At 37.8% G+C, this 17,696-nt stretch overlaps 1 protein-coding gene across 1 annotated transcript; it reads right to left on the reverse strand.

Annotated features, from left to right (window-relative positions):
• Nucleotides 1-5,467: 5,467 nt before the first annotated feature.
• On the reverse strand, nt 5,468-9,847 carry LOC131940814 (uncharacterized). Its single transcript, XM_059299655.1, has 6 exons — nt 9,689-9,847; nt 8,695-8,771; nt 7,612-7,761; nt 6,074-6,227; nt 5,920-5,962; nt 5,468-5,573 (listed from the first exon to the last, which is right to left on the reverse strand). The coding sequence occupies exons 2-5, from the start codon at nt 8,759-8,761 to the stop codon at nt 5,944-5,946; spliced, it is 390 nt and encodes a 129-aa protein (XP_059155638.1). The 5' UTR covers nt 8,762-8,771; nt 9,689-9,847; the 3' UTR covers nt 5,468-5,573; nt 5,920-5,943.
• Between the last annotated feature and the right edge of the window lie 7,849 nt (nt 9,848-17,696).

A 17,696-nucleotide genomic window follows, 5' to 3' on the forward strand; every position in this document is an offset into this window, starting at 1 on the left:
TACAGGGAAATGTCAAATTTATACAACTGCCGGGCGCAAAATTTTTTCGTTTTTTACAACTGAAGACAGTGACATGATATTTGAAGACCGCTGTGTAACTGTATTACTTTCTAGATTTAAGTAGTCCTGTCTTATCCTTCCTCTATTTACAGATAAAACACAATCAATAGGTGTTAAGTGTAACCTTAAGGTAAATATTGTTGGAAATTTATTTTTACCACAATGGTAAAGTAGAAGAATTTTTGTATATTTCCTTTCAAAAGGCGATTTTCCGCGAATTTAGCTAGGATACGAGTCTCCCTACGATACTCGGGTGGGTTCGATCTCTGATCCTGTGTGTACGAATGTACGTACACTACACTCATCGAACCTTAGTCAGCGGCACCCAACGTAAAAATTAAATAAAAATCAAACATATTTTCTCCAACCAGTTTCATTCTCTCGCTTAAGTGAACCGTGTCGTTTCGTCATCAATAGGTACCAAATGGCTAAAATCCCACCAGCAGTGAAATTATACTTAAAAAAATAAAACAACAGATAGCCTCCTACTTAAAATTACAGCGAATACGCCAAAAAAACTAAAAAGAACAACTAAAAAAAATCAATTACTCCGATCATAACTGAAGCGATAATTAGAACAGCCCTAGACCAGCTAGTACAGAGCTAAAACTTGGACGCTTGGTTGAGCATAACAAAGTAGTTAACTACGCCGACCTTTCCGGAATAAGATTTCCGACGTTCAAAGAACTCCTTCCGAACGGCCCTCGGGTGTTTTATATCCACTTCAAATTTTTTTTATAAAGCTGATCATAAAATAGTTGTTAGAGATCATTACGTGAACTGGTCGTTCGAACTTTTGCACTAAATTAACAATCAGCAGGGATAATATACCTTTTAATTACCTTACTTGAACTCATTAAAAAATAGTTAAATGAACATAAAAAAAATATGAAAAAAATTGAAATAAAATCGATTTTGTGTATGTTATAAGATGAACTATGGAGCAAAAAGCAACATCTTTAGAACGATTGATTGTTTTTTTTTCTCTATTGTAACGAGTCAATGAAGAACTTGTATGTTTGGGTAAAATACAATTCAGGGTGGAGATTATTGGTGGGAAAAAAAACAACACACGAACTGCGCAAGGACTGGAGTACTCGTTCTATTTTTGCAGCGTTCCGCTCCACCTAACTGTGGATGTTAATTAGTTTTTCCTGGAGTGATTAATCGGGCCATGACCGTCTTTTGAATGCTTTAAGTTTTAACAACAATAAACACATCCAACCAACACCACGTGGCGTTCTCACATTGTCTGGTTTTAAATCGAGCACGTTTTTTTTTGTTTGATACCGGATTTGAAAGGATTACGGTAAAAGACAATTCTATCTCTGCCCACGGTTGGATGACTTGAAGCGGTCGCTGGAACACAATTGTACAAACACCCCGTCCCGTTTTGTTCTGTCCATCTTTACGTATCTCCGCAAGAGCGATTACTCGAAAGATATACGTGCGCGGACGCCATGGAAAGCGTCGGGTTCCGTTGAAAAAACTCTCTTCTCAAATTTCAACGTTATGTTAATTGGTCTCACTGCGAATGGGGGGATGAATGACTAGCACTTGCGTGTTTGAGTTTAGCCAAATACAATTATTTAGCGCCCTTTTTGTTCGAGGGTTTCTTGTACAAATAGAATTCGATACTAAAACTCGTATTAAAATTTCATTATTGTACTTTGTTGCAATATTTTCAATGCAACACAGTTGTATAATACATTGCATTTGAAAAGAAACTAAACAAACACTGGTTATGGATATCTAATCGAACTAAAACGTTTAAGCTTTGCTGAGGAATATCATAATTATACACACCATCAATATATACAACCGATGTATACGTCTTTTTCAGATAAAGTTCACAATCTGAGTTCTTTCCTTACAAAATGACACGAAATGTAGAGATAAATCAGAGTTTACCTACAAGCTAAATATAAAGCGGTAGTTAGAGCCACTACATTTTCTCGTGTATTCACATATAACAATACGGACTGAGATGGCACATGCAGTAGCATCGGGCTGTGTTAATGTTAGGTAAATTTGTGACAAAACTGCTCTTTTTATTCTTATAGAAAACACATAGAGGCGAAAAGTAATTAAAATATGCCTCGTTATGAGAATAATAAAATAATATGATACAAAATTAAATTCTGAAATTTTTGAGAAAATGGTAATAGTGTTAAGTCACACTTCCGGGTACCGGAAATCGATCAAAGTTGCAAAAAACCCCACATAATATAGGAGCTAATACTTACATATGAAATTTGGTCATTAAAGAAACCACTATTGGGTATCAGAAATCAATAAGAAATTAAAAGAAATTTAAGTAAAGGTTTTTATACTTGTGTATGTTATCGAATATTGGTTTTTGAGAAGCCGGAAGTAGAGTAAGTACCAATTCCTGTTTTAAAAAATCGTTCGAAATTTTACAGAAACCTACATATAGATTCTCAAATATATATATATATATATATATATATATATATATATATATATATATATATATATATATATAAGATTTAGTTAACCTAACTGAAACAGTACTCCAGTTATCGTGTTAGCAAACATACACACAGACATACAGAGAAGATTGCAAAACTTCTTTTACTCTCCATATACGTGGAAGTAGATACAAGCATTTATTTTATTTATTTATCGACCTAACAGTAAACCCATTGGTGAATTCTTTTTATAAGTTACGTCACCAAATATATATGTCTGTGCGTGTACGTATGTGTGTGCGTGAGTGTGTGCGCGTGTGAGCGTGAGTGCGTGAATGCGTGAGTGTGCGTGCACGCTTGTGTGAGTGCGTGTGTGCGTAGACAATCTCCATTCATTAGTCAGCGGCTTGAGACTATATGAATTGCTAGAGATTTTAAGTGAAAAATTATTTGTGAAAATTTCTTTAGTTATTTGAAGAAAATGCATTAGTGACAGACTATTTTGGATGGAAAAAACTAATTTGACAAGGTTGGTTAAAAGTAGCAGAGGGCGACTTAAACTTCCCAGCTTTGACTGGAGAGCTAAACATTCAGTGCAAATATACATTATCATCGTATAGTTTAGTACTATAGTGTCTAACCATTGGTCATATTTAGGCCTCTGTTCATGTAATAAGGACACTAGTTACTTTTGAGCATTCTCTTCGTTTTTATAATTACAATTTGACATCATGATTAAAAAAAATATCAATAGTTAATACAATTATTTCAAGATAAAAATAACTTAATTTTCCGTTTGATGGTTTTATTTTGAAGCTTTTATTTTTCTAAGCGGATACCAATGATTTTACTGAAAAACCGATTATGAGTAGGAAAACATTAAAGGGAATTAACCGGTAAAAAAACTATTTTCGGTACACAATGCCAAGTATAATTTATTGGTTTCCTCCCTTTGCATGATTGTATGTTTATACGACTATTTTTCTAACTATATATTATTTAAAAACATAGTTTAAAAAAAAAAAAATAGATGATCAGTTAACTTAGTTATTGGTTGTAAAAAGAATTCTTTACCTTTATCATAAATTCATCTGCTGTATTTTTTTCATAGTTATTGTTTAATGTACGTTTTATTCTTTTTCTTATTGTTCTTACTAAAATGCTATTCTTTGTTACTAGCTATCAATTTTATAAACTACCATTAATAAAAAATGAACATCACATGCCAGGCCGTTATATTAAAAGTTACAGCCTAAGTTGAAATTATTGTTATTGTTAGAGACTAAATTTTAATACATCATCCCTTCAAATAGCTAAAGTCCCCTTTTCGAACCTGACGGTCCATTGGGCAAGTGAAATAAAGTTGACATGTTTCTGTGACCTCGGCATATGAAGGGATATTGTGGTCAGCACTATGCCCAGCCGTCTTTACTTTCACTAACACGAGTTAGGTACCCATTAGAGCTGAGTGCACTCAGTGACGTTCTACTGACTTAAACCTTTCAAATAAGTCTCACTAAAAATAAAATATTGAAAGAGATTCCCTACAGTTCAACAATAGGACAAGAAATGATGAAGAGCAAACAAGTTGTGTACAATGTCTTGGTGAAACAATCGTTTATTAGGGTGAGTACAATGTTCTTCTGTTTGGTTTCAGCTGTTTCTTCGGTTTTGATGCGTCACACTTTCTGTTGACGTCAGAGCTACACGTGACCAGACAGCACCTGTGTGTGGTCCGCATATGTCCGCACACCTTCGTTGTCCGCACACCTTCGCTGTCCGCACACCTTCGCTGTCCGCACACCTTCGCTGTCCGCACACCTTCGCTGTCCGCACACCTCATCTGTCTGCACATCCCTCTGTTTTCACAATGCCGATGTCCTCACATCTTCTCTGCCCTCACACCTTCTCTGCCTTCACACCTTCTCTGCCCTCACACCTCCACTACCATCAGACCTCTGCCCTCACACCTCCTCTTCCCTTACACCTCCTCTGCCCTCAAACCTCCTCTGCCCTCACACATCCTCTGCACTCACACCTCACTGTCTTCACAATGCCGATGCCCTCAAACCTCCTCTGCCCTCACACCTTCTCTGCCCTCACACCTCTGCCCTCAAACCTCCTCTGCCCTCACACCTCTGCCCTCACACCTCCTCTGCCCTCACACCTTCTCTGCCCTCACACCTCTGCCCTCAAACCTCCTCTGCCCTCACACCTCCTATGCCCTCACACCTCTGCCCTCACACCTTCTCTGCCCTCACACCTCTGCCCTCAAACCTTCTCTGCCCTCAAACCTTCTCTGCCCTCACACCTTCTCTGCCCTCAAACCTCCTCTGTCCTCACACCTCCTCTGTCCTCACACCTCTGCCCTCAAACCTCCTCTGCCCTCACACCTTCTCTGCCCTCAAACCTCCTCTGCCCTCACACCTTCTCTGCCCTCACACATCTGCCCTCAAACCTTCTCTGCCCTCAAACCTTCTCTGCCCTCAAACCTCCTCTGCCCTCACACCTTCTCTGCCCTCACACCTCTGCCCTCAAACCTCCTCTGCCCTCACACCTTCTCTGCCCTCAAACCTCCTCTGCCCTCACACCTTCTCTGCCCTCAAACCTCCTCTGCCCTCACACCTTCTCTGCCCTCACACCTCTGCCCTCAAACCTTCTCTGCCCTCAAACCTCCTCTGTCCTCAAACCTTCTCTGCCCTCACACCTCTGCCCTCACACCTTCTCTGCCCTCAAACCTCCTCTGTCCTCACACCTCCTCTGTCCTCACACCTCTGCCCTCACACCTTCTCTGCCCTCAAACCTCCTCTGCCCTCACACCTTCTCTGCCCTCAAACCTCCTCTGTCCTCACACCTCCTCTGTCCTCACACCTCTGCCCTCAAACCTCCTCTGCCCTCACACCTTCTCTGCCCTCAAACCTCCTCTGCCCTCACACCTTCTCTGCCCTCACACATCTGCCCTCAAACCTCCTCTGCCCTCACACCTCCTCCGCCCTCACACCTCCACACCCCGATGTCTTCACCATACCGTTGTCCTCACACCTCATATGTCCACACACAATAGCAGTCTCCACACAGACCCTGCAAGCAAGCAGGTCACTGAATGTCATACACCATAGAGTTAAAGACACTATACTTAGGCTAAGACACTGCCAGTAGCCTAACTGATATTGATATCGTTTAACCCGCACTTAATACAACCTTCGCTATACTCGTGAATAATAAATAGTTAATCCACCTTAATTCTTATACACACCTATAACCATAAGTTAAAGCTGCAACATCCTTCTCGTTTTTTCAATAAACAAAGTATTGAGGGAGAGGGGGGGGGTTTGTAACTAGTATGCTATTTGTCATGAGGTTTTTGGTGTTTACCTAATTCTATTCATTAATTGGATAATCCTGTTAATAAGATGAATATACCTACCAACATTATGATGAAAAGCCTTGTTCATTTAACACGCAAGTGCCTAAAATAAATGTATACATGTATTATATTAATACAACAGAGATATAATATGACACAGATACAACATGCAGTTAGCAGATATGTAAACTCGTCTAAGTAAACAAGAAGTTACTGGCAAATGGTCTCTCCCTTAGAACAGTCAATGAGCGCCTTATTCCTCTGTACTTTACAGTAACAAGATCCCTCTTTGTTGGGGTAATCGGGCACGGCATCCCCATCCTCGTACTCAACACCTTTGTAGGAGCATTTTTTAGTGGGGAGAGTTCCTGGAACACAGGGAAATAGCACGTCAAGTTAGGGAGCAGTGCTACAAACACAACAAACATAATGTCAAGTTAGGGAGCAGTTCTACAAACACAACAAACATAATGTCAAGTTAGGGAGCAGTTCTAAAAACACAACAAACATAATGTCAAGTTAGGTAGCAGTTCTAAAAACACGACAAACATAATGTCAAGTTAGGTAGCAGTTCTAAAAACACAACAAACATAATGTCAAGTTAGGGAGCAGTTCTACAAACACAACAAACATAATGTCAAGTTAGGGAGCAGTTCTACAAACACAAGCAAACATAAAGTTAGGGAGCAGTTCTACAAACACAACAAACATAATGTCAAGTTAGGGAGCAGTTCTAAAAGCACAAGCAAACATAAAGTTAGGGAGCAGTTCTATAAACACAACAAACATAATGTAAAGTTAGGGAGCAGTTCTACAAACACAACAAACATAATGTCAAGTTAGGGAGCAGTTCTACAAACACAACAAACATAATGTCAAGTTAGGGAGCAGTTCTACAAACAAAACAAACATGATGTCACGTTAGGGAGCAGTTCTACAAACACAAGCAAACAAAATATAAAGTTAGGGAGCAGTTCTTCAACTACAAACACAACAAACAGAATGTCATGTTAGGGAGCAGTTCTAAAAGCACAAGCAAACATAAAGTTAGGGAGCAGTTCTACAAACACAGACTATGTATGAGAACCTGTATTAGAACATGTACTCATACAGGTTCTCATACATGTATGGGTACCTGTATGAGTACATGTATGGGTACCTGTATGAGTACATGTATGGATACGTGTATGGGTACATGTATGAGTATATGTGTAAGTATGAGTACACTTTAGCTCGAGATAGTCAGGCATTGAAACAATTATGACGTCTGGAGTATTCTTTTGACAATCGTGGGTTGTAATCAGAAAAGTATACAGAGTTTGTTCGTTATCGGAAGCAAGGTAGGAAATAATACAGTGTTCGTATATTTTTGTGTTGCTTCGGCAGATTGGTGAGTAGGTAGTTAAGTTGGTCTAGTTTTTTTTTTAATTTGTAGGTTAAGATGGTAGGTTGGTAGGTAGTTAAGTTGTTGGGTAGACAGGTAGGTATTCTAGGTTGTTTAACGGGTGGGTTAGGTTGGATAGTAACTTGGTAGTTACGTTGGTGGGGATATAATTTGGTATAGTGCTTATGTGGACTTTGGAGGTAAATACTTCAAATAGAGAAGAATGATACTACATGCAGGTTAAAAGTGTTAATATGGTAATTTTTAGTTTCAGTCTATGCCTAGTTAAACGCCTGTATTGTATGTACTTGATAGCAAAAAAAAGACACACAGCCAGAAGGTAAATAAAAAATTTAATGTATCCTTACTGAACATCGGTTCATCCTCTTTGAACATGCACTCAACAGAAGCCTTGCCAGCCTTCACGCGACAGAAACACTGCTCACTCGCGTCTTCAGAGTAACCGGGTACCTCATCACCAGCTTCATACTCGTTGTCACCAAACTTGCAGGACACACCTGGTGGGGAGAGCAGACATGCACGTGTACATTTACACAGGCACGTGCGCTGGCTTGGTCTTTAACAAGTTTGGGGAGGGGGGGAGGGGGAGGGTCAGCTATGATTTTTACAACGGGTCGTCTAACTTACAGGGGTTGTAACTTTAGTATTATCTGGTCAAAAGAAATGCATCAATTCTTCTGGATATACACAATACGCAGTACAATTACAAGTGATCGTTAGAAGGGTTGTTAAAGCAAGGTAAGGGCTATAAAGGGGATTATTTTCAGAATAAATGGCCTGATCAGGATTTGGATTAGGGTTAGTTGTCGAGTTAGAGTAACTGCTAGACTAGGCTCGTATAAGTCTTGATGCTTTATTAGTAACATATTTAATGGAGCGTTTTAACATATGCAAATAAAATAAATCAAGTAAAGGACATCTCAAAGGGAAAAAAACGGATGTAAAATCAACGGCAGGGCAATGCTGTATAAATATCGATTGTTGTCGTCATTTTCTCTATCATAGTCAAGGTTTGAGTTAGGGTAAGGATCTGGGCTAATGTTAGGGTTATGGTTATGTCTAGGGTTATGTTTTAGGCTAGGGTTATGTCAGGACTAGGGTTATGGTTAGGTCTAGTATCATGGTTAGGACTAGTGTTATGGTTAGGGTTATGGGTATGGTAAAGGTTATGGTTAGGGCGAAAGTTATGGTTAGGGCTAGGGCAAGGGTTAGGGCAAGGGTTAGGGCAAGGGTTAGGGCAAGGGTTAGGGCTAGGGCTAGGGCTAGGGCTAGGGCTAGGGCTAGGGCTAGGGCTAGGGCTAGGGCTAGGGCTAGGGCTAGGGCTAGGGCTAGGGCTAGGGCTAGGGCTAGAGGGTTAGTATTAGGTGTATGATTAAAGAAAAAGTACCGCTAACTCTAAGCAAGCTACTCATTTGTGTCAGCTTCATTACCTGCACTGGTATGCAAGACGGCGAACACACACAACAGGATGCAGGTTGTTTTCATCAGGTAATGCATGGCTGGTCAGCTAAAACACAAGACAGGTAATAAATCACGCACGTGTGAGCCCCAAATGGGATACGTGGCAGTCTACTCACCTAGAGAGTACGTGTATTTGGTCGAGCTTAACACTTCAGCATTGGGAATACATTGTATTTTACATTCGCCCTGCCTTATATTGTCTTTTCTGAATGTACTTTAGTTACTTAATAAAATTTGGGACGGCGTGGCTTAGCGGTAGAGAGCTAGACTGCTAATTTTCGAGAGTCTCGAGTTCGAATCCGGGTTCAAATCAATGGAACCTCTCTGAGTCCACTCTGCTCTAATGGGTACTTAACTTACGTTAGGGAAATAGGCATAGTGCTGACCACACTATCTCTTCTGTTAAATCTCCCGTCTCACTCATCCCATCTACCACATGTGTGGGGTTTTTTTTTTAAATTTAATCTTAAAATTAAAAAAATAAATAATGTGGGAATAGCACCAGTTTAGTGAGCGGAAATCACCTTTACGCTAGAAGCTTTAGTTTAAAAATTGTGTAGGCCACTTAAGTCAACGTTTTCTTTCAAACATTCTAGATCTCGATTCTAACAGTCTAAAATTCGAAAATATAAATAATCTAAAAATCTAAGGCCTAAGTCGTTATTATAATTATATAACATTGCTTTATACTTTATAACCGCACCATTCTAGGCCTACCAATATAAAAAATATACATAAATGATATCATCATCCATTTTTGTGTTCTACAATATGTGCAAGACACATAGATCTAGATCTAGATCTCTAGACGGAGAAAGCTGTTCTAAATACTCAATACAGAAAGTTTAGATTCTAGATTTAGTCTAGATCTACAAGTTACAAGTAGACTAGATTAGATTTTAACTATAACTATCGACTTACTTTGTTATAATGTAGACTAAAAGAAAAACAATGACAACTCACAGTGAACTGAAGACAACTGATTGTTTCACCAACTGGGTAACCGTTTAGACCTTGCAACCACCCAGTGTTTTTTTTTTCTTTTTTTTTTCTTTTTAAAATACTAGGTGTGTTTGCAATATAGGTCTGGGTATAGCCTCTACCTTGTGATGACTAATGTGAGCCTCGGTTTGAATCCGACCTGATGACGTCATTGTTGTGCATTCTAGTGCGAAATGGTGCAATTGTTAAAAATTTTAAACAGAAAGTAGACATTTGTTTTGAAAATCACGATTCAAACCAGATTCTATTGACTAGAGTATTGGGAGAGAGTAAAGGTTTAATTAACAAGCAAGATAAAAAAAAAAAGAAATAATTTTATATGCATTATAATGTAAAAGTCGTCGTTTATAATAACAATCAACAATATCTGCGATAAAAGAAGAAAAAACAAATTATTTAAAAAGTCTAGTGACATTTAAGCGCAATTTCCTTATGTTATCTAAAAATAGCTCTGTCGTAGCGTAAATCAAGAGCAGGGTTAGTAAAACCATTGGTTAGTTATTAAAACGTTTTTTATTAATTTTTTTTTTCAGTATTTTACATGTTTTATTTACAATAGAGTTACATGACTAAAAAACATTGCGCGCCTTCTGAACGTGATGACGCAGCCATTGAACGTGATGGCGCAGCTATTGAACGTGACGCCGCGTGTGGTGTGGTTGGATAAATATGCCTACTAATTCGGTCCAAATTTTAATTAATTCAAAAAAATGTTTGTGACCGAACGAAAGGATATTTTTGAAAACTTTCTTCGGCAATATTGTTCTAAATTATGGCAGGAATCGATTGGTACATGTTTCAAGTCGCTAAGTGGTCTGGTTGCCGAGATATGGGCCAAAAACTGCATTTTTTGGAGGTTTCTTGGCTTTTCCGGGAAATCCATGAAAGAAACCCGTAATTTTTATGGCCTATGTTCATCCTCGTAACTTGCTTAACATAATTGCTTTGGAACTAGTCATCAATATTGCTTCGTTGAGGAGGAGATACGACTTTAAGCTGCGGACACACATCCATCCATCCATCCATTCATACATCCAGAAATGACGGGTTAATAAACGCAATTCTCCAGAATGGAAATTGCGCTAAAAATCATTAAAATGTAATGACGCTCCAGATAATTCAGAGCTTTTAACTCTAACAGAAAATATCCGAGCTTCTCTCACAGAGGTAATTCTATATCACATGATGTCACAGCACAAAGATCTCTTTATGGACTAGATGACACCTTTATACGTGATTGTTAGGGCTGCTGTGAGAGGGTCGTGTTTGACCTGACGTGATCTACTACCATTTAAAGAATACGACTACCATTTGCATTCATATCACCACGATACACCACGATACATTTTCTTGTTCACTATTTATTCAACTACTATTCTCGTATAAATAAACATAAACCTATCCTTGATATTGGCATTACACGGAGTATCTTTTACATTCTCCCTAGTATGCAGGCTTGGGAGTTCGGACTAGGGAGAATGTAAAAGGCCAACGTAAATATTTGATAGACATTTCAACCTGTTCCTATCTCAAAACTTCACTCACTTTCTTCCGCGTCATCAAACATGCATTCGCACCATTCTGTGTGCGCTTTTTTCTGTTTGCGCTTTTTTCTGTGTACGCTTTTTTCTGTGTGCGGTTTTTTCTGATTGCGCTTTTTTCTGTTTGCGCTTTTTTCTGTTTGCGCTTTTTTCTGTGTGCCCTTTTTTTCTGTGTGCGCTTTTTTCTGTTTGCACTTTTTTCTGTTTGCGCTTTTTTATGTGTGCGGTTTTTTCTGATTGCGCTTTTTCTGTTTGCGCTTTTTTCTGTTTGCGCTTTTTTCTGTTTGCGCTTTTTTCTGTTTGCGCTTTTTCTGTGTGCGGTTTTTTTTGCGCTTTTTTCCGTTGCGCTTTTTTCTGTTGGGCTTCTTTCTGGGAACCGTATAAAGTGGTTGTAATGAAACAAGCCATCAAATGCTCATATCATCGGCACAATTTATACATTTTATAGTACAAAAAAATTGTATTAGGTAACTTTAAAAATAAAAAGCCTGGCTATATTTTTCTTAAGTTCCTAAAATTTCGACCAAACAATTTCAGCTTCTGCTCCCACCGTCCCGAGCCTGTGATATTTTACAGGCCAGATAGACCCTCCCCCCTCCCCCTTCCCCCGTCCTTAGCTTTCGTTATTGGTAGCGGGATCACAATCGTTAGTTGTAGAGTTTGCTCTTAATTTTTTTTTCCTCAGACATGTAATTTACAGTTTGCCTTGCATGTTAGTATTACCGTTTTTATCATAGGCTTGTGAGGACTGATACTGATTTACAATAGTAATACTTCTTTCTTACATGTAGTCTACTTTCATTCAGTTAAGATGGTTTACTTATACATAGATTTAATACAAAACGTCTAATTACAATTTAATTTTTAAACCTAAATTTTTTTTGGACATTTTTAAAAAAAAACCTGTGTGAGGACTGTTACAAATACCGATGTTTGAAAGGGAAGATGTCTCATTGTATATTCGATACAAAAATATATAAATGAGTAAAATCGATGGTTCCCAAACGGCTTTAATTTTTACAAACGTAACTAATTTTATCGCTTGCCATATTGTAAAAAAGATTTTTCAAAAATTTAGTATGATTAGATAGACTTTTCATGTATATTACACATTTGCATTAACATTTTCATTTTATTTTGTAATTTTAAAATTTTTAAACAAGTAACTCTCTCGAGCACCAAATAATACTAGATCTGTTGCGAGTATTCAAAAAGTAGGAAGTAGTTATGCAATGAGGTTAACACTTTCAATATTTAAATAATATAAATTTTTAATAAGAAATTAATACGTTCTAATTAATTTGTAAAGCATAATTTATTAAATGTAAAATGCACTTAATATTTAATAACAAACAGTAATTTGATTTAAATTTTTATTATTTTAGTATTTTTTTCGATTCGAGTAAATAAGTTTAATATTGTCTCCCCTGAAGAAATTATATCTATACAAAGGGAAATCATTAATACTTTAATATATTAATTCTAATATTTTAAATTATACGCAAACGCAGCACCATCTTAGTAAACATATGAATGAGTTTTAAAATAATGCAATCAGATTGGATACTGTAAGAACCAAAGCTACTGGACGATAGTTACAATGTCTGTATGTTTTATAACTTACTATAAATTTTGCCTAACTTTACTTAGCTTTAAAAAAAATTCTTAAAATTATACCCTAACCATAATCCCCATACACAGACTAGACAATTCTAAACTCAACACAGATGCTAACTTAACTCCAACCTTGCTAGTTTCGCCAATGACGAAGCTCGACAAAAGTATGTATTGTGTACATACATGCTGAATAGATGCTGAATAGTGTCCCATGTCGTGGCTATTGTTGTCATTTGCATGTAAATGTCCAGCAAACATTTTCTAATTCCATTAGATGAGAAATTTATTTTTTAAATTTCCAATTTTTTTCTTGGCCCACTTACCCCCACCCCCACCCTCACTTCCAAATTACAGTACACGTCTGAAGATTTAGTACAGCATTTATCTTTAATAACCCATCAATCGCCATACGTCAACTTTTTAATTCATGGTTGAACGTTTTATCTTCTATTTATACAGCTAAATTACTAACTAGGCGGACTAATTATACGACATAATAAACCATGATTTCATTTGATTTCAATCGTAAATATATAGCTCGTAAGTAAATAGATTGAAATCTACAAAAGACTAAAATCAATAACTGAATCATAATTATCGTATACGTTATTAGAGTAAAACAAAACTAGAGTAATAATATGCTTGCTACACTTCACTAAACTACATAGGATAAAGCTACAGTTGTATGACTGAGATTATTAGTTATATTTACCACTATTGTACTTGTGGAGCTTCAAGACAAAGCCTACTACGACTATTGTTTTTTTTAAAGCTGTATGCGAATGTCTAATATAATATACGGCCTAGGTTATGTAGAGTTTGGGTGTATATGAGAATATTTCTTTGTATTGTTAGATTGTACGATTAATCTTGTGGATCGAATTACCAAGGGAAAATCAAGATTGAACTTAAATAGATTTTTCACATTTCTGAACAAAATGTCGGGTAGTTTGCCGAAAAATCAGTTATCGAATGTAATCGATGTCATCTATACTGATCAACTGATAATTAATGACGAGATACTTAATTATATTTTGATTGGTCTGGGGGTCGTACTCCACGGGTCAGTGGCCCTCGTCGGTACAGCTGGTAATGTCATCAACATCATTATCTTCAGCAAACTTGGCCTCAAAGACAGCATGAGTACAGCCCTGTTTGTGCTGTCCATCTCTGACTGTTGTGTAACTTTCATGCAGCTCGTTATGTGTGGGTTATATGTCGCACATATCGCTTTCCCGAACAGCCAAATCGATTTTTTAGCACTTCGATACTTTGCATTTGCTTGGATTCGTTACATCGCATATTTGATATCGTGTTGGATCACGACTACGATTTCTATCGAGCGATGTTTTTGTGTCGTGTTTCCATTCCAAGTCCGAGAAATATTTACAAAGAGCAGGTGCCTTTTTGGTTTAGCAATGATCTATTCCATTCATATTTTTATTCATGTCCCTATTTTCTTAACTCAAACTATGACTTGGGTTCTCCAGGAGACGATTACAGGTAATGAGACAGAATCACGTGACCGGTGGACTATTGAGTTCTCAGAGGACAGACCGGAAGTGGAAAAAATTGTCAACTTTGTTGGAAGTTTAGTGTTGACTGTTATATTTCAAACAATAATTCTGCTCAGCGCCGCATGGATGACCTTTGCCCTTCAAGTATCCACCAGGGTTCGGAAAGTTCACGAAGAAAGCACAGCTTATCTCGACGTTTACAGAAACCTATTTTATAACAGGTCGTCACAACTGACGTCACGAGAAAGGAAACTCCTGAAGATCGTTCTATTTTTAGCCCTGTTTCTGACGGCGTGTAACTGCCCTAATTTCGCCGTGCTCGCCGTGTACCACAGCGTACCGGAACTGAAAACCCCCGCCTACGACAACGTGGAGACTTTGATGTTTGAGATTGCCGATTTCTTCAACACCGTCTACAGTTCTCTCAACATCCTGGTCTACGTCATGCTCAACTCACATTTTAAAGCCGTTTTTAGATCCATGTTTCCGCCACTTTCTTTTTTCCAAGTTCAAAGTTTTTAGATAAATTTTGCAGCTTCACTTAAATTTTGGTGTTACTTTGTATTGTCTTATGCTGGCAGCATAATAAAAATGTGAATTTAGTACCGGATAATAAAAAATATACTCGTTTTGTTTTAGATTTATAAAATTCTTGATGATAACATTTTACGCTCTGATATCTTAAGGTAAATATAGAGTAATTGCAACATTCATTATTTCTATAAAAAAATCAAATAGACCATATGATAAATTAATAAAGCTGCTTGATACCACTTTAGTTTCAAATCACTTTAATATACTTCCAAGTAGGCCTATACAGAGGCGTAGCGACCCTTCCCGGCGCCCGGGGACATACTTTCAATTTGGCGCCCCCCTCGGGAGCAAATTTTCGATTTGCACCCCCTCCCCCCTCAAACTTTTCATTTGCACCCCCCCCCCCCCCTCAAACTTTCGATTTGCACCCCCCCCCCCCCCTCAAACTTTCGATTTGCACCCCCCCTCGAACTTTTCATTTGCACCCCCCCTCTCAAACTTTCAATTTGGCGCCCCCCCTAAGGTCGGCGCCCGGGGACATATGTCCCCCCCCCCGCCCCCCCCCCCCCCCTCGCTACGCCTCTGGGCCTATACATCGTCAATATTTTTGTTTGAAAATGGCTGATAGCCTATCTACTCATAACCCCTATGTACCATGTATTTACCTTTTTTTTTAAAACAAAAAGTTGTGTGTATTTTAAAAAAAACCGGAATGAATAGTAGCTAACACAACAGATCGTTAATGTAAAAAGAGAATGATCTTTTCTGATGGCTACAAAATGTATATTTGGTTGGATGATGTGGTTGTTACTCTTCAAATGTCTCGGCCTCAGAGTTTCTTCCAGGCATCTCCCGAAAATTTTTTACCGCCCCCCCCCCGAACGAAATGAAATTTATATAATTTATATAGAAAATATATACTTTTAACAGTGTCCGCCCCCCCCCCCCGAAGAAAGTTTACCGCCCCCCCCCCCCCGAAAATTTCAAGTGCCCCCCCCCCCCGGAGAAAAAAGTCTGGAAGAAACACTGCCTCGACATTATTTCTGTTCATGTTTACAACGTGTCTATTAATATAGCCTTCGGTTATTCTTGGACTGTCTGAGAAGGTAACAGCCATGCGCATCATTTTAAAAAAATAATTATTGAAACATTTTTTGATGTTATAGTCACCTGGGAGCGGTCTAGCGGTAGAGAGCTGGACTGCTAACCCGTAAGTCACGAGTTACAATCCGGGTTCAAGTCAGTAGACCGTCCCTGAGTCCACCCAACTCTAATGGGTACCTAACTCACGTTAGGGAAAGTAAAGGCGGCTGGGCATAGTGCTGACCACACTATCTCTTCATATGCCGAGGTCACAGAAACAAGTGAACTCTACTTCACTTGCCCCATAGACCGTCAGGTTTGAAAGGGAAACTTACTTACTACTTACTTACTATAGTTACCTGCATTTTAACTTTATTCCCTCTAATGTATTCGTGTTTTTTTTACTCACTTTAACGTTAGACATTTAATATTACACTTTGAGTATGAAAAATCTCATTTTCTGATCTGGGCTTGTCGATGTGGTTGTTGTTAACTATCAATACGTAAATGGACAACTTTACTGCCTTCAGTCAGGTAACAGTTCGAGCTGGGCGGACTCAGGGACTTTTTACAGACTGAGGTTGTGCACTGAGACTTCAGGTTGGCAGTGATGTACCCTACCACTCGACCACGTCAAATAGTTTAATGTTTAGAATTTAATTTTGTTTTGTAGCGCTAGCCTACTATAGTGATGATAAAATATGTACCGTGCATACATTTTAAAAATACAATGTATGCGCACTATTCTTTCTGTACATATTTAAAAAAAACTTAATTAAGCAACTTGGTCATTGTCAATGTAAAGTACACAAAAATGCTTATTGTAAGCACTTTATTTTGGTCAAATTAAATGTGTATGTGTATCAAAATAATAAAAGATGATTCTTACATTGGTATAATTGTGTGTGGTTCCGATCGATGAATTTTAATTTAATATGTTAGTCATTAACTTCAATTCGACTTTGCAAGAGCTTAAAAAAGTCTGAAGATTAAGAACCTAAAGAGGTTACACAACCATCAGAACAATGGTTGTAAATATGTATCGGACAACAGTGGCATGCTCGGGGCCAACTCAAGAGGAAGATGCCCCAATACTATAAATAAATAAATAATTTATATATATATATATATATATATATATATATATATATATATATATATATATATATATATGGTTCCATATATATATATATATATATATATATATATATATATATATATATATATATATATATATATATATATATATATATATATATATATAAAGCTTAATTAGAAATAGAAAATAGAGAAGCATTAAAAAAATTCTACTTATCTAGATGAAAACATTGACTACAACTTAATCCCAAGGAATGAACAACTCAAAGGTATTAATGGGTGGAACTTCGAGGGGGGGGGGAATAGTTGAGGATGTGGGGGAGTGTATGCCATGCCCTACAAAAGAGTCTCATCTGATTTTGTATTACCTAACTGGACCTCGGCCACAAAAAAGGTTGTCCATGTCTACAATTAGGGCATAATATACGCCTTCATTTATGGGTTGCTTCTCTATTGGCCTTCACGGAAATTTCTACAGGGTAATTAATACAGGTGAGAGTGTGCATTGAACTAGAGATGTTTCACATTTGTAACTCTAAACCAGTCGGCCAAAGGGTCAATGCCTTAAGGAGATGTGAT

The sequence above is a fragment of the Physella acuta genome, unplaced genomic scaffold, assembly GCF_028476545.2.
Source record: "Physella acuta isolate Inbredline_101_S28 unplaced genomic scaffold, ASM2847654v3 ptg000332l, whole genome shotgun sequence".
NCBI classification, from domain to species: Eukaryota; Metazoa; Mollusca; class Gastropoda; family Physidae; genus Physella; species Physella acuta.

What these genes read in the sequence shown, in the direction of transcription:
- LOC131940814 (XM_059299655.1), bottom strand. Translation starts at nt 8,761, where the DNA reads ATGCATTACCTGATGAAAACAACCTGCATCCTGTTGTGTGTGTTCGCC. An exon ending in CGTCTTGCATACCAGTGCAG is followed by an intron (nt 7,762 to 8,694) that starts GTAATGAAGCTG and finishes TCTCCCCACCAG; the next exon opens with GTGTGTCCTGCAAGTTTGGT. An exon ending in AGAGGATGAACCGATGTTCA is followed by an intron (nt 6,228 to 7,611) that starts GTAAGGATACAT and finishes CCTGTGTTCCAG; the next exon opens with GAACTCTCCCCACTAAAAAA.